At 37.0% G+C, this 16,617-nt stretch overlaps 1 protein-coding gene across 3 annotated transcripts in view; it reads left to right on the top strand.

The window, feature by feature from the left end:
- Positions 1 to 15,916, top strand: part of ATG5 (autophagy related 5) — a 77,359-nt gene extending 61,443 nt beyond the window's left edge. For all 3 annotated transcript variants that reach the window (XM_080342409.1, XM_080342410.1, XM_080342411.1), the window contains one exon: positions 13,624 to 15,916. In XM_080342409.1, coding sequence (XP_080198535.1) covers positions 13,624 to 13,760 — 137 coding nt within the window. In that variant the 3' untranslated portion in view covers positions 13,761 to 15,916. The remainder of the gene's footprint in view (positions 1 to 13,623) is intronic.
- The last annotated feature ends 701 nt before the right edge of the window (positions 15,917 to 16,617 follow it).

Raw genomic sequence — 16,617 nt, 5'->3', positions numbered from 1 at the left:
TCCCCTTAACAACATGCTTTAATTTTCTGTCAGCCCTGAATTGGTCAGGCAGTTGAACCAGGTGATCATTGGAGGTCCCTTCCAACTGAAATAGTCTAGTCTAGTCTTTCCTCTTCCATCCAGCAACTTTCCTAACATCACAAGAGTAATGTGCTTTTTCTTTGTGACTGGTTTCTGGGCATGCACATACATGCACATTCTGAAGGGCAAAATATAGAAAGAGGTAGAGCAAATAAGGAAATAATCCTGTTTCTCGGACAAGAAATTTGTTCAGCTTCAGCTAAAATTGTTCTGTTGGCCACCCAATAAGTTTTATTAGTATCAGACTCCAGACTATTCTCTTTAAATTTGTCAGAAGGCCAATGACTTTATTCAGGCACAACAAAGTTTAAGTCCATTATTAACAGCAGTAGTATTAAATGGAGAAAGTAAAACCTTCCATAGAGCAAAATAACTTTTTCAAAATTCAGCTTATTCTGTTTGGAAATCACAAGCGAGCACTTCTGAAGTTCTCTGCAGAGGAGAGGTGGGATTTTTCATCCTGGATCAGTCTGCTTCATGGGCTACAGTAGAGCTGCAGTTCATTGGAGCATCAGCGTCCTACCCGCAAATCCCTGATGAAATGCTATGGATCTGAAAATCGAGGCAGTCAAGAAAAGACTGTGGAAAATTACAAGAAATTGGGCAAGTTTTCTGTCAGTAGTCTACCACGCATATGAGTTTTAGGAAAACTGTTGGAATCAAAGCATCTTGATAAAACGTTTTTGTTGTGGTGAGTTTTCCGTTTTTAAAGGATTTTTTTTGTTTGTTTTTAGGAGTAAACCTCAGGTTCTTTATGCACTGTATGGACGTTGCAGTGTGTTCCCATAGAATGTACCCCTTAGACAAAAGATGGGTGAAGGGAGACAAAAAAGAAGAAGAAATTAGAGGCACAGGGTGATGTGACTTGCACCTGGTCACACTGAGGTCAGTAGCAGAGTTAAGAATTGCATTTTTTTGAATCCAGATCTAAATCGGTCTGTCTCACCCCAAAGAGTTCACAGGTGTCACTTGATGTGACTAAGCTATCAAAAACTTCACAGAAAAACAAGCAACAACAACAAAACACCACAGCACAACTTTGTTACAATTGCTCATATCCTTGCTCACAGAAACAAGTATGAGAGCAACAGATAAAGTACACGCTACATAGACCTACAGGATATTTTTTTTTATGGTTAGTTTCATAGAAGATGTGAGAATGCTCCAATTTGTTTGGTTTTTTTCATTAGGGGTCATCATCCTGTTAATGTTCATACGCTGTATAATCACTGCTGCATTTAGTGCTGTAACAGGTGCAAGTGTAACTGGAGATTTTAGTGGTTCTACCAAAGCTTTCATGTCACCACAGTAAACTTCTGTGAGGACTTGCAGTGTGAAGTTCTCAACCAGGACACTGCAGTGCGCAACCAGATTTAGACATTGTGGTGTTAGTGTTTTTATTTATACTAGTAAACAAAAGAGGGCTAGAATTGTTTGTGCTGTATGACTGTTAGCAGTTTTCTGGCATAATCTTGGTCTAGACCAATTACTACTCTCCCAGAAAACCTGAGCACTGTTCATGGCTTAACAGCCTGAGGGCTGCTCTCAGTCAGCAGTATGGAGGGTGAGATAATTTAGCTGAATAGGCATGAGCTGTTCTCTGGCACTTGCCCTGAGGTCCAGAGGGTGGCTTCTGGTCCATTTTATGAGCTCCATCTATACCTTTAAATTAGGTATATGTACTGTATCTTTACAAGGAGTCAAGAGTGCTTCTCTCTTGCACTCTTGTTCTATTCTGCCTTGGTGTGTATAGGTATAACCTAATTTTCTCAGGAAATAAACATCTTATAGGGCTACAAATAAGAGAATGTGCAAAACTAAAGGACCTACAAAAATAGTTAGGAGAAAAGCAGCAACCTTACCACTCAGGTAAAGGAGAATAATCCACTAATAAATGCTATTTGCCATGTCCTGCTCTTCTCTAAGGATTCAGCAGCACTTGTTAACATTAGTTGTGTCTTTGAATACCTCATGCTAATCAGAGACTTTCGATGACTTCACATTCAGTGGATAAATTGTACTTCCTATCTTTTTTGGCACCTGTGACAATTTGGAGGATATTTGTAGGAAAATAGAAGTAAAACTTTTCCTTATGTCAAAGCCAAAGTCTTCTGCAGTGGCTTCGCATGTGCACAGAGGTGCTGTGGTCATTGAGGATTTGAACGCCTCTTGTGCTCCTTGCCCTTCTTCCTGACGGTATCATCACCGCACTCACTGTGGCAAAACACAGCCGGTGTTTATGCTTTGGGAGATTTCACTAAGTCCAGTATCTTAACGAAAACTGTTACTCACTGGCAATTTAAGCAACAAAGTCACATGTATGGACCAGATACACAAATAGGTGCCATTCTGCCACTTGTGATGTTGGCATCGGTATCCTCAGATGGAAGAGTGGTCACAGGTCTCTTTAAAATTGCAAACAAATGCAGCAAAATTAGCTGTAACTCATTTCAGAGCTATGTGCCTGCAGCTAATGATTCCTAGTACCATTACTAACTAATTAATGATACTAACTTTGCGAATTCTGCTTGCAAATGCTATATGTACAAGTTCTAAGTTTTATGGATCTACTTTTCTGCTTTAAAGTGGGAAAATACTTCCTGAACTCTAAAATAAAAAAAAATAAAGTTAGTAGTCAAACTCTTTAAAGATTATATGATAATCTATCAGCTTTGAAGATCCCTTCATATTTTGGAATGGAAAAATGAAATTAAAGTTTGGATGAAAATTTACTTCTAATCTTAACTCTCAACAGGTAGTTGTTTTGTGGATTATTTTTTAAGTTACTGCACGGTGTAAAGCACCCTTCTGCTATTCCATTACTCCTTTATCCATCCTTCCTTGAATTTTTCAATACTAAATTCTTAAATTTTATTGTGGTAGAGATCTCTAAATACTTCTAACTACTAGCTATTCAAAGGAACTTACCATATGTGTGCAGAAACATGTATTTCATGTGTGCAAACTGTATTGCCTACTCGTTAAAGAATATATTTTTCATTGAGTAAGGGCCCGGAAGAAGGTGATGTAAGTATTTTAGCAAGGGTTTGTATTTCTCTGATAAACAGCACTCCCCTTCTGTTTGTGATCACAGGATGAAAGCTCTCTAAGCTTGTATATGTACATTTTTACTGCTACATCATGTAGTGTGCTCTTAAGATTGAGATCTCATTCCCCAGGAAGCATTTCTGTCTGAGATTAATTGCCCTTTTAAAATCGGTGTTTGATGTATTCCTTTGGCTATATCCTGACTCACTTTAACCCTCTTTGACCTGACCCCACTGACTATTACCGCCATGGCTGAAGCAGAAATCCTTCAGCTTGATGTATGTGGTACAGACCTGAGCCTGTGGTTTTTCACAGAGATGGATTCAATTAGCCCAGTTTTTGCTGATCAGCTCAGCAGAGGTTGAAGAATTTGTCAGACATGGAACAAAACTGTCTGTGCTTTGGGGGTTAATTGAATAGCTCATCTCCATTTGCATGTTTAGTTTGCTCATGGAGTTTGCTTTGTTAAGTAACACAATAACATTGCTGGAAGCAGCATTTTAAAAAGGCAAAACCAGTTTATTTTTCTCCAGTTAAACGGAGAAAGATACAAAACAAGAAATAGCAACCATTAAGCCTTTGATCTGTATATATTGCTTATCATTTTTCGGGCAAATGTTTTTAAGTTGTAGTTATGTCTGAATGTCCACTTTTGAATTTGATTTATGAAACTGGACAGATAAACTAGTGATTAGCATTATCGATGGATAAAAACAAGTAAACTTGCTGGTCTTTTCTGTTTTGACAGTGGTTTTGCAGCAACAGTAAGCTGTCTTTGTTTTGCCTTGCTAGGAATAGTTCATCATTTGATTAGCTGAAAAGTTCGTTATAAAAGATGGACGGCCATTAGAATCAAAGAATATTTGCGGGCATGATGTGAATTATAGTAACTTGAAAATGAAGTAAAGTAGAGGTTGAAAGTTCAAGAATGCCATTAAAAAACTTTAAAAGTGTATGAATGTGCATGTGCATAGGGAATATGTAATATGATTGTGTGGAGAATTTGCTATTTAATTGTTTGGCATAACAGTACTTTGAAAACAATATAAAAGTTCTCACAAACTATTAGTAACAAGAGGTCTTTTACAGCAAATTGATTTGCTTTATACCAATCTTCATAGAGAAGAACCTTTATCAAATGTTTTTATGTTTTTCAAGAACTATATTGATTACATTTAACTCCCTAGCTGTATACAGAGGTAGCCTTCATTTCTGAAAGTGTGTTTTATACAGTTTAGAGGGAAAGGAAACCTCAATTCTAATGAATAACTGATGCGTGAAAGGGTTAACTTATTGTAAGTCAAGATGCTTGCTGTTTAAAAAAGCTACACAACTCTTAAAAGTGATTTAGCTCTCTCTCAACAATGGCAAACGCATCATGGAGAGCTGGGCTCAATTTGTCATGCATTCTAGAGCTTACCTTTTAATGCACACCTTGCCTGGTCCTTGTATACAAAAGTGCATTGTCTGCTTGCTTGTTACGTGGAACAGCAGCATGATTTGCGTTGAACTTTGCTGCTTGGTTCACATGGGTGTAGCCAAACTTAAAGGTGTTGCAGAAAATTGTTTTATAAGCTTCAGTTGCTAACCCCAGTGTTTCATAAGCTAACACAGGCTTATTGCCAGTTCAGAGCTGAGACGAGGGCATTGATGCTGGGGAAGAAGGGTATAAGAATATTTCCTGGGAGTTTCACCTTATAAAATTTCTTTGTAATTCCTGCTGAAGCTGAGTGTCTGATGGGAAGCACCTCAGACTCAGTGCCTATAAGGTTGTCTTAAACCTTTTAACTGTTAAAATGTTAGATGTTTAAGAAAAGTGTTTTAGCATTCTGTCATAAATTAGTTTGGGACCTATTACAACAACCTCGTTAAAAATATTCTGTTATATATAAGAATAACAATAAAATTAAATTTTAAAAAAAAGTTTAAGTAAAGCACTCATTTCCATGCTCTGCTTTTCTGTTGAGCTGCATGAACTCTTCTACAGAAGGAAAAAAATACCCTTGATTGTCTCAGATGCCATTACTGTCAGTATCAACTGTTTTAAACTGTATGGAGAATTGTTAAAAATAGTCTGCTCAGGCAACCTGGACTTGCTGGTGTTTGAGGCAAATTTGCTTTTTCTTAAAATGTTTTCAATGGAATAGGAAAAAGTTTTCTAGTTTGTGTACATATCTTCTGGCAACTATGAGATTAGAAATGTAACCCAACTTCTCATAAACTTCTCCAAAGTGTAATAAACTTTCACTTGTGGTGATGAGTTTAATCTGCATTTTTTGTTATGTTTCAGAAATGTCGCTATCTAACCTGAGGATAGACTTGAGGTAGAAGATACCAGGAAATAATGAGAGAGAAAAAATTGCATGGAGAAGAAAAGGATGAGTAGGAGTGACGCCAAGTATTTTATTTGATCTCAAATTTAATGATACTTAATGTAGATTATAATGTTGCGTATTAGTCTGCTTCCATTTTGAGGGTAGAAAAAGCTCAGGCTCTGCTGGAATATAATCCAGGGAAGCTAATAATACTAAGAACTGTGACAGAGAAACATTTTTCCTCTCCTTAAGTCACAAATGTGTAAAAGCAGGTCGGAGATCTTTATGCCACAAAAAGATCATGTTGAGATCAAACAACTGGCCTGTGTCAGAACCACGTAAAGAAGTACAGCAGTAATTAAAGCCATATCAGTGAATATGGACTTTATGACACTGTCACAATGGAGGAATACTTGAGATATCTTGCCTGGAGTTATGCTTTGGTACTCAAGTACTCTGCAACAACAGACTTCACTGGGGTTGATATAAGTGTAGTTCTGTCATGGAATTTTTGACTAAGAAGCAGTAGCTCTTATGAAAGGCTCTGGTAAGGTGGCTGGTAAGGAGCTGTAAGGTTGAAATTAAGACATGTAATGACAAAACACTCCAGGATGGAGTGAGGCTTAGGTTTTGAACTGTTTATTTTGGAGAAGAATCTTTTTAAAAAAAATCAAAATAATGACTTATCTTTAAGGGGTCATTCAGTAAACGTGTTAAAATTAGCATTCCTTTAAAAAGATAATTTTAAGCAAAATACAAAGTTGTGGATTTTATTTACTGTTAGTTGTCTTCAAGCCCAGGAACTTGCCATAGTTAAAAGCTGTCTGGGATGTTTGCGTGGATATCAATATCCAGAGCTGAGAACATACATTTAAGAGCACTATGACCTTCAGTTTGAGCAATTGAACTCCTGTTACTACCAGCCGTTAAAAGGAGAGACGTTCCCATGTTGTTGCCAGTTAACCAGATCTACCTGTTTGTATATTTATATTTATATTTGGCAGTTAGGTTGTATCAAGGAACTGAAGTTCTTATTCTCCAAACCAAATCTTGGGTCTAGAACAGTGTTTATTCCAGATACAGAATAATTTTGAGGAACATGATGACTTGTTTTGACTGGTGTATTGACTCTATTTCCATGTGCAAGTTCTTTACCTGAAATCAGCATGAGTGGCTTTCCCAGGGCTGGCAGGTTACATGGGCAGGAATGAAAAGTCAATCCTGTGCTTTTGTGTCATGTATCAACCTCTAAAATCTTGAGGTTAGAGAAACCTTTTGTTGTGATTAGCCTATTTTGTGCTCTTGGTCAAAGGGTACTGAACAGCAGATCTTGCTGATTGCAATCCAATATATCAGAAGGGAATAAGGATTTGAGTAGTTTATTTATGATTGAAGTCAGGTGAAAACGATGTTAAGATTGCTATGGAAAATAGGTCACTTCTGGCAATGGAGCTTGCTACTGTGACTAACACGGTCCTTTTTGCAATAGGGTGGAATTCACAGAAAAGTAAGGAAAGTGTGGGCTGTAATAGTGTGAAGCTTCTGAAAACACATACTAAGAATTTATTCCTGTTTGTAAAAATTTAACTAAAAGAAAAAAATCCTGCTCAGTAGAATGTGTAGTAACCTTAGGCCTTGAAGCTATCATTTCTTAAATATAAAATATTTTGTGTAAGTAAAGAGATCTCAAGTGTTCACTGTCTGAAGTACTTGTGCCGAGTTCCTTCGAAGAGCAAGTGATCATTTGACCAAGAGATGTGACGAAGCTCAATTTTTTTTGTATGCACTTCCCATAACATTGCATAGGTATTGAGCACCTGTTAGTACTCAACTGAGTATGTCAAATTTGTTTAAAATACAAGTTTGTTTTTCTATTTTCTATTTGAGATCTTTATATTGACGTCATCATTAGTGTGCAATCTGAACATCTCACCATATTTCTGTACTTCAGTCACTGTTACACACAGACGTGCCAGAAACTGATTGCAGAAATGTTCCAGTTAGATCCAAGTTTATGAATGGAAAGGCCTGAAATATGTTTTAACTTTTTTTTTTAAGATAATTAAGAAAAGCGAAGTAGTAATATTTGGTTTATAGGTGAGTTGAATTCATTCTGTAGCAAAGCCTGTTCACTGAGCAAAGAAATATTTTGCTATAAACTAAAAAACATGGTATCTGGTTAAAGTAAATATTATAATAAGAGATGTGAAAATGTTCATAAATACCCCTTACCTTCCTTTTTTTGAAGTTTATGGATATTTTTTGAGTCCATGTGTGGGGTTTTTCTGTAGCATACACAATGAAAATATTATGAAGCTTGTTTTGTTGTAAATGGTACCCAGTCATTGTCAATGTTCATGTCAGACACTGGAACTGGTTTCCATTTTGGACAGGTTGCTCTTGAAGAGCTAGATGCTGTTCATCAGTTTCAGTGCTAGCAGTAGAAAGATCCCTGTATCAGATTGAACCGTTACTGACAATATTGAGGTTTTGGGTTTTTAGAGATGTTACCCAATTGAAAGTGCAAAAAGTTAAGTATATTAATCAAGTGCTTGCTTGTTTATATTCTGCTGCTGTTGCAGGAGTCACTGGAATTCAGGGCATGAGGCTTGTCTGGGGCTGTCTTGTCTCTATGTATCCTCCAGTATCCAACCTGAGGTGCTTAGAGAGGGGAAGGATGACTTCAGCCACCATCCAGTTCTTTATTATCAGCTGTGGCTGTGGGTTAGAACACAGTCTTTGAATGTGCTTGCTAATGCAGAGTGGTCTTTTGTAAATAATTGCACATAGTTTCATATGTGATCCTCTGTGCTAGACTACAAGTCTAGTTGTCAAGAAGGAAATGTTCACCTTTGCTTGCCTGGGACTTGGTCCCACCCAGCTTTGGCTTTAGGCTTTAAAAATCTGAATTGGCGATATCTGTCAGTAATGAACTTGGTGGTTGCATCTACATGGGAAGCACATTACTGAGAGCACCGTATCTGTAAGTAATTTCCTAAGAGATCCTACGGAGGTAAATGAAAATCTTCCTGGTGAAGATGGTGGTGGGTCTCTTTGGATTGAGAGCTGTCCCAGGCACCAGCTGCCGAGCACACTCTGTGAAGGAGCGCTGAGGCTGCTCCTCAGTACAGGTGCCCAAAGGCCTGTTCTGCCCAGTAACCTGAGGAGCAGGAGAGGTGGGAAGGAAAGCAGTAGCACCACTGCCACGGAAGGAGAACTCTGCTCCTTGTAACACTGACCCAGAATGAGTTTTTCTACAGCGTAGTACAACCTACTGTCAGGAATACTTTTAGTATCATCTAATCCAGAACATATGATGCATCCTGAAGATAAAGAAGCAAATGTTTGTGGCCCACTTCACAGCTGAAAAAGCTGGAAAACTAGTTCTGTTACATTATTCATAAAGCTGCTACAGCATGACACTTCCTTTGGTTATATTTACTCCTTACACTTTTTAGTATCCTTGTCCAATATAGTCCTTGACCTTGTATCGTGCAAGAAGTGCATTACGTGCTCCTAGTTTGGAGCACTGGGTTCTATTCCCCTTTATTGGGTTTTAAAGCCAGTCTCCTAAGTGGTGCAGCCTTGAGTAAGCAGCTGTGGTTTCTGCACTGGCCATTTTGATGACTACAGGCAGGTTCTGGGACCTGCTGTGCAGAGCTTTTGTATATGGAGGATTCTAGCTGAAGTACTCCAGGGACATTTTTTCCAAATCCTGAATATCTTGTATTGTCTATTAGTGAAAGAATTTAAACCAGCTAAATGACCCTGACAGGTGATAGCTGGAGGCTGCAAATCAGAACAGAGGTATTTCATCCTACTAAAGAATTTTAAGTAGTGCATCACAGTTGTAGCCTGGCTAGAGAAGCTAATCTGTGTAGGTAAAAGGGAGTATCTAGCAGCAAGGTTGGTGAGCATTGTGGTGCTAATCTGAGTGGAAAAATGGCTGAAATACGTATTTTTGCCAGAAGTAGTGCATTCTCACTGTTCTGCTCTTAAGTACTTGAATCTGTTTACAGCGTGCTACCATGACATTGCACATCTTCCTACCTTCTCTGAACACTACAGATTTCTCTCTTCTTTGTTCTTTGTCAGTCTCTCACTGATTCTTGAACATTGAGGGGTTTTAGAAGCAGCTTGGGCTTAGCAACAGCAAATATTGTAGTAGTGAGGGCATTCTGCTTAACAAAGGGAGAGTGGACTCAAGCAGCCTCAGGCTGAGAAGGGTTTTGAGCCACGACCTCAAGGAGTCTGCTGAGTTGCAACAGCTGCTCTCTCTTGCTTCCTTCCAGCAGATGTCTATCTGTATAAGCGAGCCCTTTCTCAATACTTTCTTTGGCAGGATCAAGTTGGTTTCCTGATCATGAACACTGAGGTACCTTAATAGGTGATAGAGAACTAGGCCTCTTCTTCCACCCTTCACTTCAGAGCTGCCTGTTCCTCTCCATTTTCTGTACAGAGTTGGAAAACTTCTGACTTGATGTGGTACAATTTATTAGCCTGGGTCAGGTACTTAAAGTGTTGCCTTTGAGTTAGTGTCTAATTAAATCATCTGAAATGTCTCAAAAATATTTTGGTACACAATATGTAAGCATGGTTACCTGCCTTCTGAAGATGGAATATTGTTAAATTTTACCAAAAAGCTTTGTAATCCGTGCATATCACTTGTGGCTAGTGACTTTCAGGGGCTACAGTGCCTTTTATATTCATGGATTTCCATAAGGAATGCAAAGAAAAATCATTTAATCTTGGGACAACCACTCTGATAGGAGATGACTTAATTGATTTTGAGGCTTCTTTTCTCTAAATACTGAAACAGTATTTATTATTTGTGCATCACTTCAGTAATAAAAAAAAATACTCTGATTTTAAGTAAATAGTTACTGTGATCACATATTATAAAAACTTCCTACAAAACATGCATTGCTATGCTTTTATTTTTCTGATATTTCCACTTCATCTTTTTCCTGAGATTAGTTTGCAGCAAGTAAACCATTTTTAGTTGGTATGATAGCTAACATGTAACTCAGTTCTATCATGATTTTAAAAGGAAAAAAAAAGTCAGTAAGGTGACTGGAAAATTTGAACTTCTTGGTTTCAAGGAAATCCTGTTTTAAAGCTATATTACTGAATATTGTAAAATGGGTATTGACAGTAATTATGTTGTTATCAGGTCTGGACTCCCTGCACTACAGATGAACAGAATTATTTGCCCTAATTTTTATAGGCCTGGTCCAATGACTTAGAACAGCATTAATCTTTGAAATTAGGTCAGTTAAATCTTACACCACTCATTTCAATATATGCTGTGTTTAGCAACTTGTACGCTTTTATAGAGGCATTTTGTCAGTATAAAAAGACTTTGTTATCACAGAATATGGTGTGGGGAAGAAGAGAACAGCACGTGGTGTGTCAAGATGCATACAACATAATCCACAGCTCTTCAGATTTATGAACAGCAACAGAAGGAAAAAAATATGTAAATCTATTATATCTACAAACCAGGTGGATGAAGCTTTCATGATAGCTAGCAAATCATCCAGAACCCAAATCACAGTGGTAATGGTGGATATGAATTAGACAGGATTAGGCTAGATGATCTTTCGAGGTCCCTTCCAATCCCTGATATTCTGTGATTGTGTGAGCTGTTGAGAAAGCAAAAATATTTTCCGGTAATCTTTTTTAGTGTATTTGCTGTTGACAACTTTTTGCTACATGAAGCTGAGAAGCAATCTATAGGAGAGACACTCTGTATGTGATTCAAAAGGGGAAGTTACTGAAAACATGAAAGTTGAGGAAAGTTTGGGTAAATGTGACTTAAGTGAGAGTTTAGATCCCTAGTAACAAAAGGAGGGAAGAATGCTGAAGGAAAAACAATGGATTTTGGGAAAGAAGGCTACCGTAATTACAGAATTGGTAGATAAGATCTCTTTAGTCAAGCCTCAAGGGGAAAAGGAGTTAAGGAGAAGTGATGCTTTGTCAAGAGATAATACTAAAGCACAAACAATGCTAATGCAGAGATTTAGACTTTAATTAAACTGTAAATTCTTCACTGACCTCTGAGACTTTCTCACTTTGCTGAGGAACAAAATAAAAGATTTGTGTGAGAAAGGAGCAGGGAATGGGGACGGCCAGATTAACTGGCATTTCATTTTTAAGCAAGAGGCATCAAGTTAGTACACACATGCATACGCATCCAAAAAATGTTCTGTCACACAGTAAAAGATGCATCAAGGAAAGTGTTTATAATTTATAAGCCTTTCCTTCTGTTACAAGAAGACGACACTGAGGTTCCAAAGCTTTTAATCTATTTTTTGTGCGAGCTTTTGCTAAAAAGACAGCTGTGCATAGGTGGCTAGCAGAGCACTGATGTCTCTGCCATCTGTCTGCATATGCATATTAGTTTTTTCTGAAAATTAAGTAATATTGTGGAATGTAAATAAATGTCACCCACTCTGTGGCCAATTCATAGAATACCATAGACAAATTTTAATTTGAAAGGGTTAAATATATCTCTTTGGGAGTTATTATAATATTAAATATATTTAGATGTTCCCTAACTTCTCAGTGTAAAAATTTGGGTTCTGAGATACTTTATTTTGGAGTTTATACCTTTGACAATCTGACTGGCAGTCTTTCAGCCCAATAAATACCTGCTGTGGTTGGAAATACCAGATTATTTTTAAATGATGTGCTGCATTCTTCAGACCTGTCTGCAATAAAACCAGAAACCAGCAATTGCTCATGCTTCATTTAGTGTGATAATGTGTGTACTATGCCATTTAGAGAATCAAGCTTGATGTATTTAATCAAAAATTTGTACAGAATATGATACCATATGTAGATAACATATAACTAATGTATAATGCTTTATTTTAGGCAAACATAGCTGTCTGCTTCTGCAGGCGGAATTATCAGTAGCGTAAAGTCAGCAGCGCATTCAAGGCTGATTGTTCCTTGTCTAATTCAGCCTGTGCTGGCACAGATACCCGGTTACAATACAGATTTCTTCAGGCAGCTGCCAGGTCATTTTGGTTACTGAAGAAAGAAGATTTTTTAATCTATGTTATAAAATAGGAATTATCCTACAACTAGGGTAGCTGAATGAAAGAGCCAGTCATGGTACCTTCACTTGTAGATTCTGCTCTTCTTCCATGCGGCTCTTGGGCAGCATGGTGGTTCCTTCTGTAATATAGACAGTTGAGGTGGGGGGGGAAATGCCAGTTTGACAAGGCTGGGATATTTTTGAGCACTGAATGTGGATTTCACTGTGGTAGGCCCATCTGAGAATGCCAGAGTATAGTATAATAACTGTGAAAGGTCACTGCCTTCCTTTTTTTTTCTTCCCCTAACCATTATTTGAAGCATATTTCAGATGTTCTTCTCATCTCAAGGCTCTGAAATATATATATATATTTTAAGTTCATTTCATGACAGTTATGTCAGTTGCTTTAGCTGGTTCCCATCATTTGAATCAAAGGATCAAAGCACTTGCATCCTCTGGGACAAGTATAAATAAAAAGAATTGAAATATTCTTAGAAAATATTCTTGTCATACTGGGAATCATTTGCTAACTTAGATTTTTCCAAGACATGAAATAAAGTGAGAAAAAGCTGGTGCCAACTCAGCCTTCTGAGTAACTCTGAAATATTGCTAGAAACTTAAGTGAATTATTCTTAGCAAAACAAAATGACTTCAGGAATATTACATGTATTACAAAAATGACATATTACATGTAGTTCAGCTCTTTCAGGAGATCACAGTATTAGGAAAACAACTTTCTTAGCATGTTTTAGGAAGTTCAACATCTTAAGCATGATCTGTGCAAAATTCGTATGGCTTATAGCCAGGCGAGATGGATATGCATTAACTGTGTTGACATCAAGCTGTGATCACTGTAGGGAAAAAAACTTGCAACTAATAAAGAAGAGTGGCACTTTCATTAAGTTTTGGTTTTTAACCCAGATTTTTCTTGGAAATAATTTTGACTCAAAGTTTCTGGTTTAGATGATAGAAATCTCAGCTTTCTCCATACCAATATTTCCTGCTTTTCGTTCTGTTAAATGTTAAACTCTGTAACACCAATTAAGTCTACCGTAAATTAAGTATAAGTAAATGTTTAATCTTTCTGTGAACTTTGAATGGTCTATTAGTGGTTTCTCTTTTTCTTTGAATTAGATGGAGAGCAGAAGACTCAAGTGATGATTCATGGAATTGAGCCAATGCTGGAAACACCCATACAGTGGCTGAGCGAACATATGAGCTACCCAGATAATTTTCTCCACATTAGTATCATTCCCCGACCTACTGATTGAAACTCAGCTATATTGGTATGAGGATCATTCGCAAGCTGGAATTACATGGGCACGTCAACTTCTTCCTTCTGTCACTCTTGACAGAGGCAGCCTGACCAGAAAAGAAAAAACAATGAAAACTGAAACAAAACACAAAGTCCTCACTGCTGCAAGCCAAACAGGAAGAGAGATCGTATCATCAGATAAGGGCAATGGGGCTGATCTTATTTTGCATCACCGCTGCTTTTCTTCACCGCTGTAATTAAATCAGTTGCGATATGAAAGAATTTACAGGACCTCTGCAAGTCTGGTGTTTTCTTGTAAAATATAATGAAGCCGAAACTGTCAGCCGAAGAGCAAATGGAAATATGCCACTTGATTGTATTTCTGATTAACAAATAAACAGGGCTGTTTCCTAAAGCGGTAGTGTTTCGACTTTGAGAGTGGAAACATTGGTTTAATTTTCTAGAAAGTTAGACACTGAGAGATTCAGTTACTAATAGCTTTTTGTAAAAGATCAAATTACTGTAAACCCATCTTTCCTTAATGAGAAGTTCATGTTTACAGTATGCGTATTGGTATGCAAATGGTCTTTTAGCTTTGATAACAAGCAGTGAGAGATTTTAAAGTGAACCCATGAGCATGTTTTGTCATTTAAAAACATGCACAACTTAATAATTTACAAATATTTTCGATTTGTATGCTGTCACTGAATACTCTAGTATGTTTATTATGCAAACCAGTTTTCATAGACTAGCAATGATGTAGGATAATTTGTCTCAGGATTTGTTATGGCATTTCTTTGTGCTCATCTGGTTTTTTTTTGTTGGTTTTTTTTTTCCCCTCCTTGTAAGAATATTTTCTTAGTTTAAAAAGTTTAAAAAAAAGTAAACGGATGTTGCAAATGATTGTATCCTGCTGTTTATTCCCATAGACTAGAAAACAGTTAAATCATTCAAAGACAAACAGATTTATTGCTTTTTAATAATTTTGAATTTTGGAAAGCTGAGGCTTTTCCAAGCTAATACTTCCTTACATCTGAGTTTAGTTTTCTACTGTGGTCCCTGAGCAATCGGTCTGAAATTTGGAAGCTTCTAATCTCATTGCACAGATTTTTCCTTAGTTGAGCAGATGTATTTTTGGATTATTGGATCGCTTTGGTTTCTAAATGTTCATTACCATTGCAGCTGCTACTAGGACTCTTAGAACTTTTTTTGTGTTATGCTGAATTCATCAAACTGTGTGCTATATTGCTTTGGCCAAGGTTTGTGGCTGTTCGTGGCACAAGACTATGTTTATAGTAGACATATTATCAAGTATGTCAAATATTATCAATTATAAAGAAAGCATGGTATTTTTCTTTCAAAAACAGTAACTGTTGAAGTTCCTACTCAAAGTTCTGGCTTGCAAATGTCCCAGTAACTCCCAGTGCTGTTCCCATTCTGCTTAGTTTCCATGCTCCCTTTATCGTGGGATACTTACCTGTATCTGAAAAACAAGAAAATGAAAATCAGTCCAACAAAAACCTCTCTAAGAAGCAAGAGTGGAAGAATCTCCTTGGGTGAAGATAGAATTGAGGCTAAAAAAAGCCCTAAGGGCAGAAAAAGTTAATAGAAAAAATAGTGTTTTACATGTAAATTAGTAAATAGCATTAAGGAAATGGAAGGGAAAAGTTAAGGAAATGAGAGGAAAAAGGTAATAGTGAAATAAATCTATTCTTCGTTCGTGAAGAATTTTTAAAACAAAACTAACCATGCTGATCTGTGTTTATTCAGAATTGAAATATAATATTCTTATAGTGGGATGATTTGACTGAGTTATTCTGATTTCCAGTTCTGTTTGGAATTTTTGTTACAGTGTTGGACTGGCATTTATAAACTTTCTTGGGCAGACACATTTAAATATTCTGGAGAATTTCAAAGTCTTGCCAATGGATAAAGCAAATATTTTGTAGAGTCTTCATATTAATTAAAAAAATCTGTAGGAATAATTTTTCCATTGATCAGGATAAGAGACAGCGCATTTTAAAAACTGTAAAGAGTGTGTTTCCTTTGTTTTAAGTCAGTAAGTCACTGGCTATTTTAATATATTCTGCACCAGCATTTTTAGTACACATCTTTCTCATGGCCCTTATTTGCTAGTAAATCCAACTTTTAAGGCCTAGCATGGAACAAAGAGAGCACTTGGCTTTAAAACATACTCTTCCCTCTTATTTTAACTATTTACACTTTATTAAAAAATAAAACACAGTTTGACTCTGTCTTTATTTGCAGCTAAATAAGGATCTTCGCAATGGAGTGACAAAAACATTTAATTAATACTTCTTAAAGAGCTGGTTGGGTGACATATCCAAGCAAAAGCACATTATCACAGAAATGAAGTGCTGTCTTTGCTTTACCTGATTTAAAACACATTTTTGTAGTTTCTTACTTAGTCTGTGAATAGCAATAGCAACAGAAGGTGTGTTGTGGCTTAATTAGTTTGCTTTGAAATGCTGTAACTTCTGGAAAAAACATTTGGTCTAAATTGGTCAGAATCTAAAATAATGCTCACTAAATTCATTTCAATGCTAAAGAAAAGTGTCAAATACGCACAGACGCTCCTACATTTAGAACTGAAGTGTATCTGGTGAGCAAGTTAAGTCATAGTTTAAAAAAGAGCAAAACACAGATCTTGCTGCTGTTATCGCTGTATTTCATGTCATTTGGCAATGGCTACCTCTATTTTTGAGTGTTCTGTGAAGAAAGTTAATTTTCCAGTGATTTCTTTGATAGCACTGGCTGTCAGCACACAAGGTGAGGTCCTTTCATTCAGAGCTAGAAATTGCTTGGTCCAGTTTTACATTCAGTTCCATGAATTCTTTGGGGGCGGGGGGGGG

The sequence above is a fragment of the Nesoenas mayeri genome (assembly GCF_963082525.1).
Source record: "Nesoenas mayeri genome assembly, chromosome: 3".
NCBI lineage: Eukaryota > Metazoa > Chordata > Aves > Columbiformes > Columbidae > Nesoenas > Nesoenas mayeri.
This window is presented reverse-complemented; position numbering and strand designations above follow the sequence as displayed.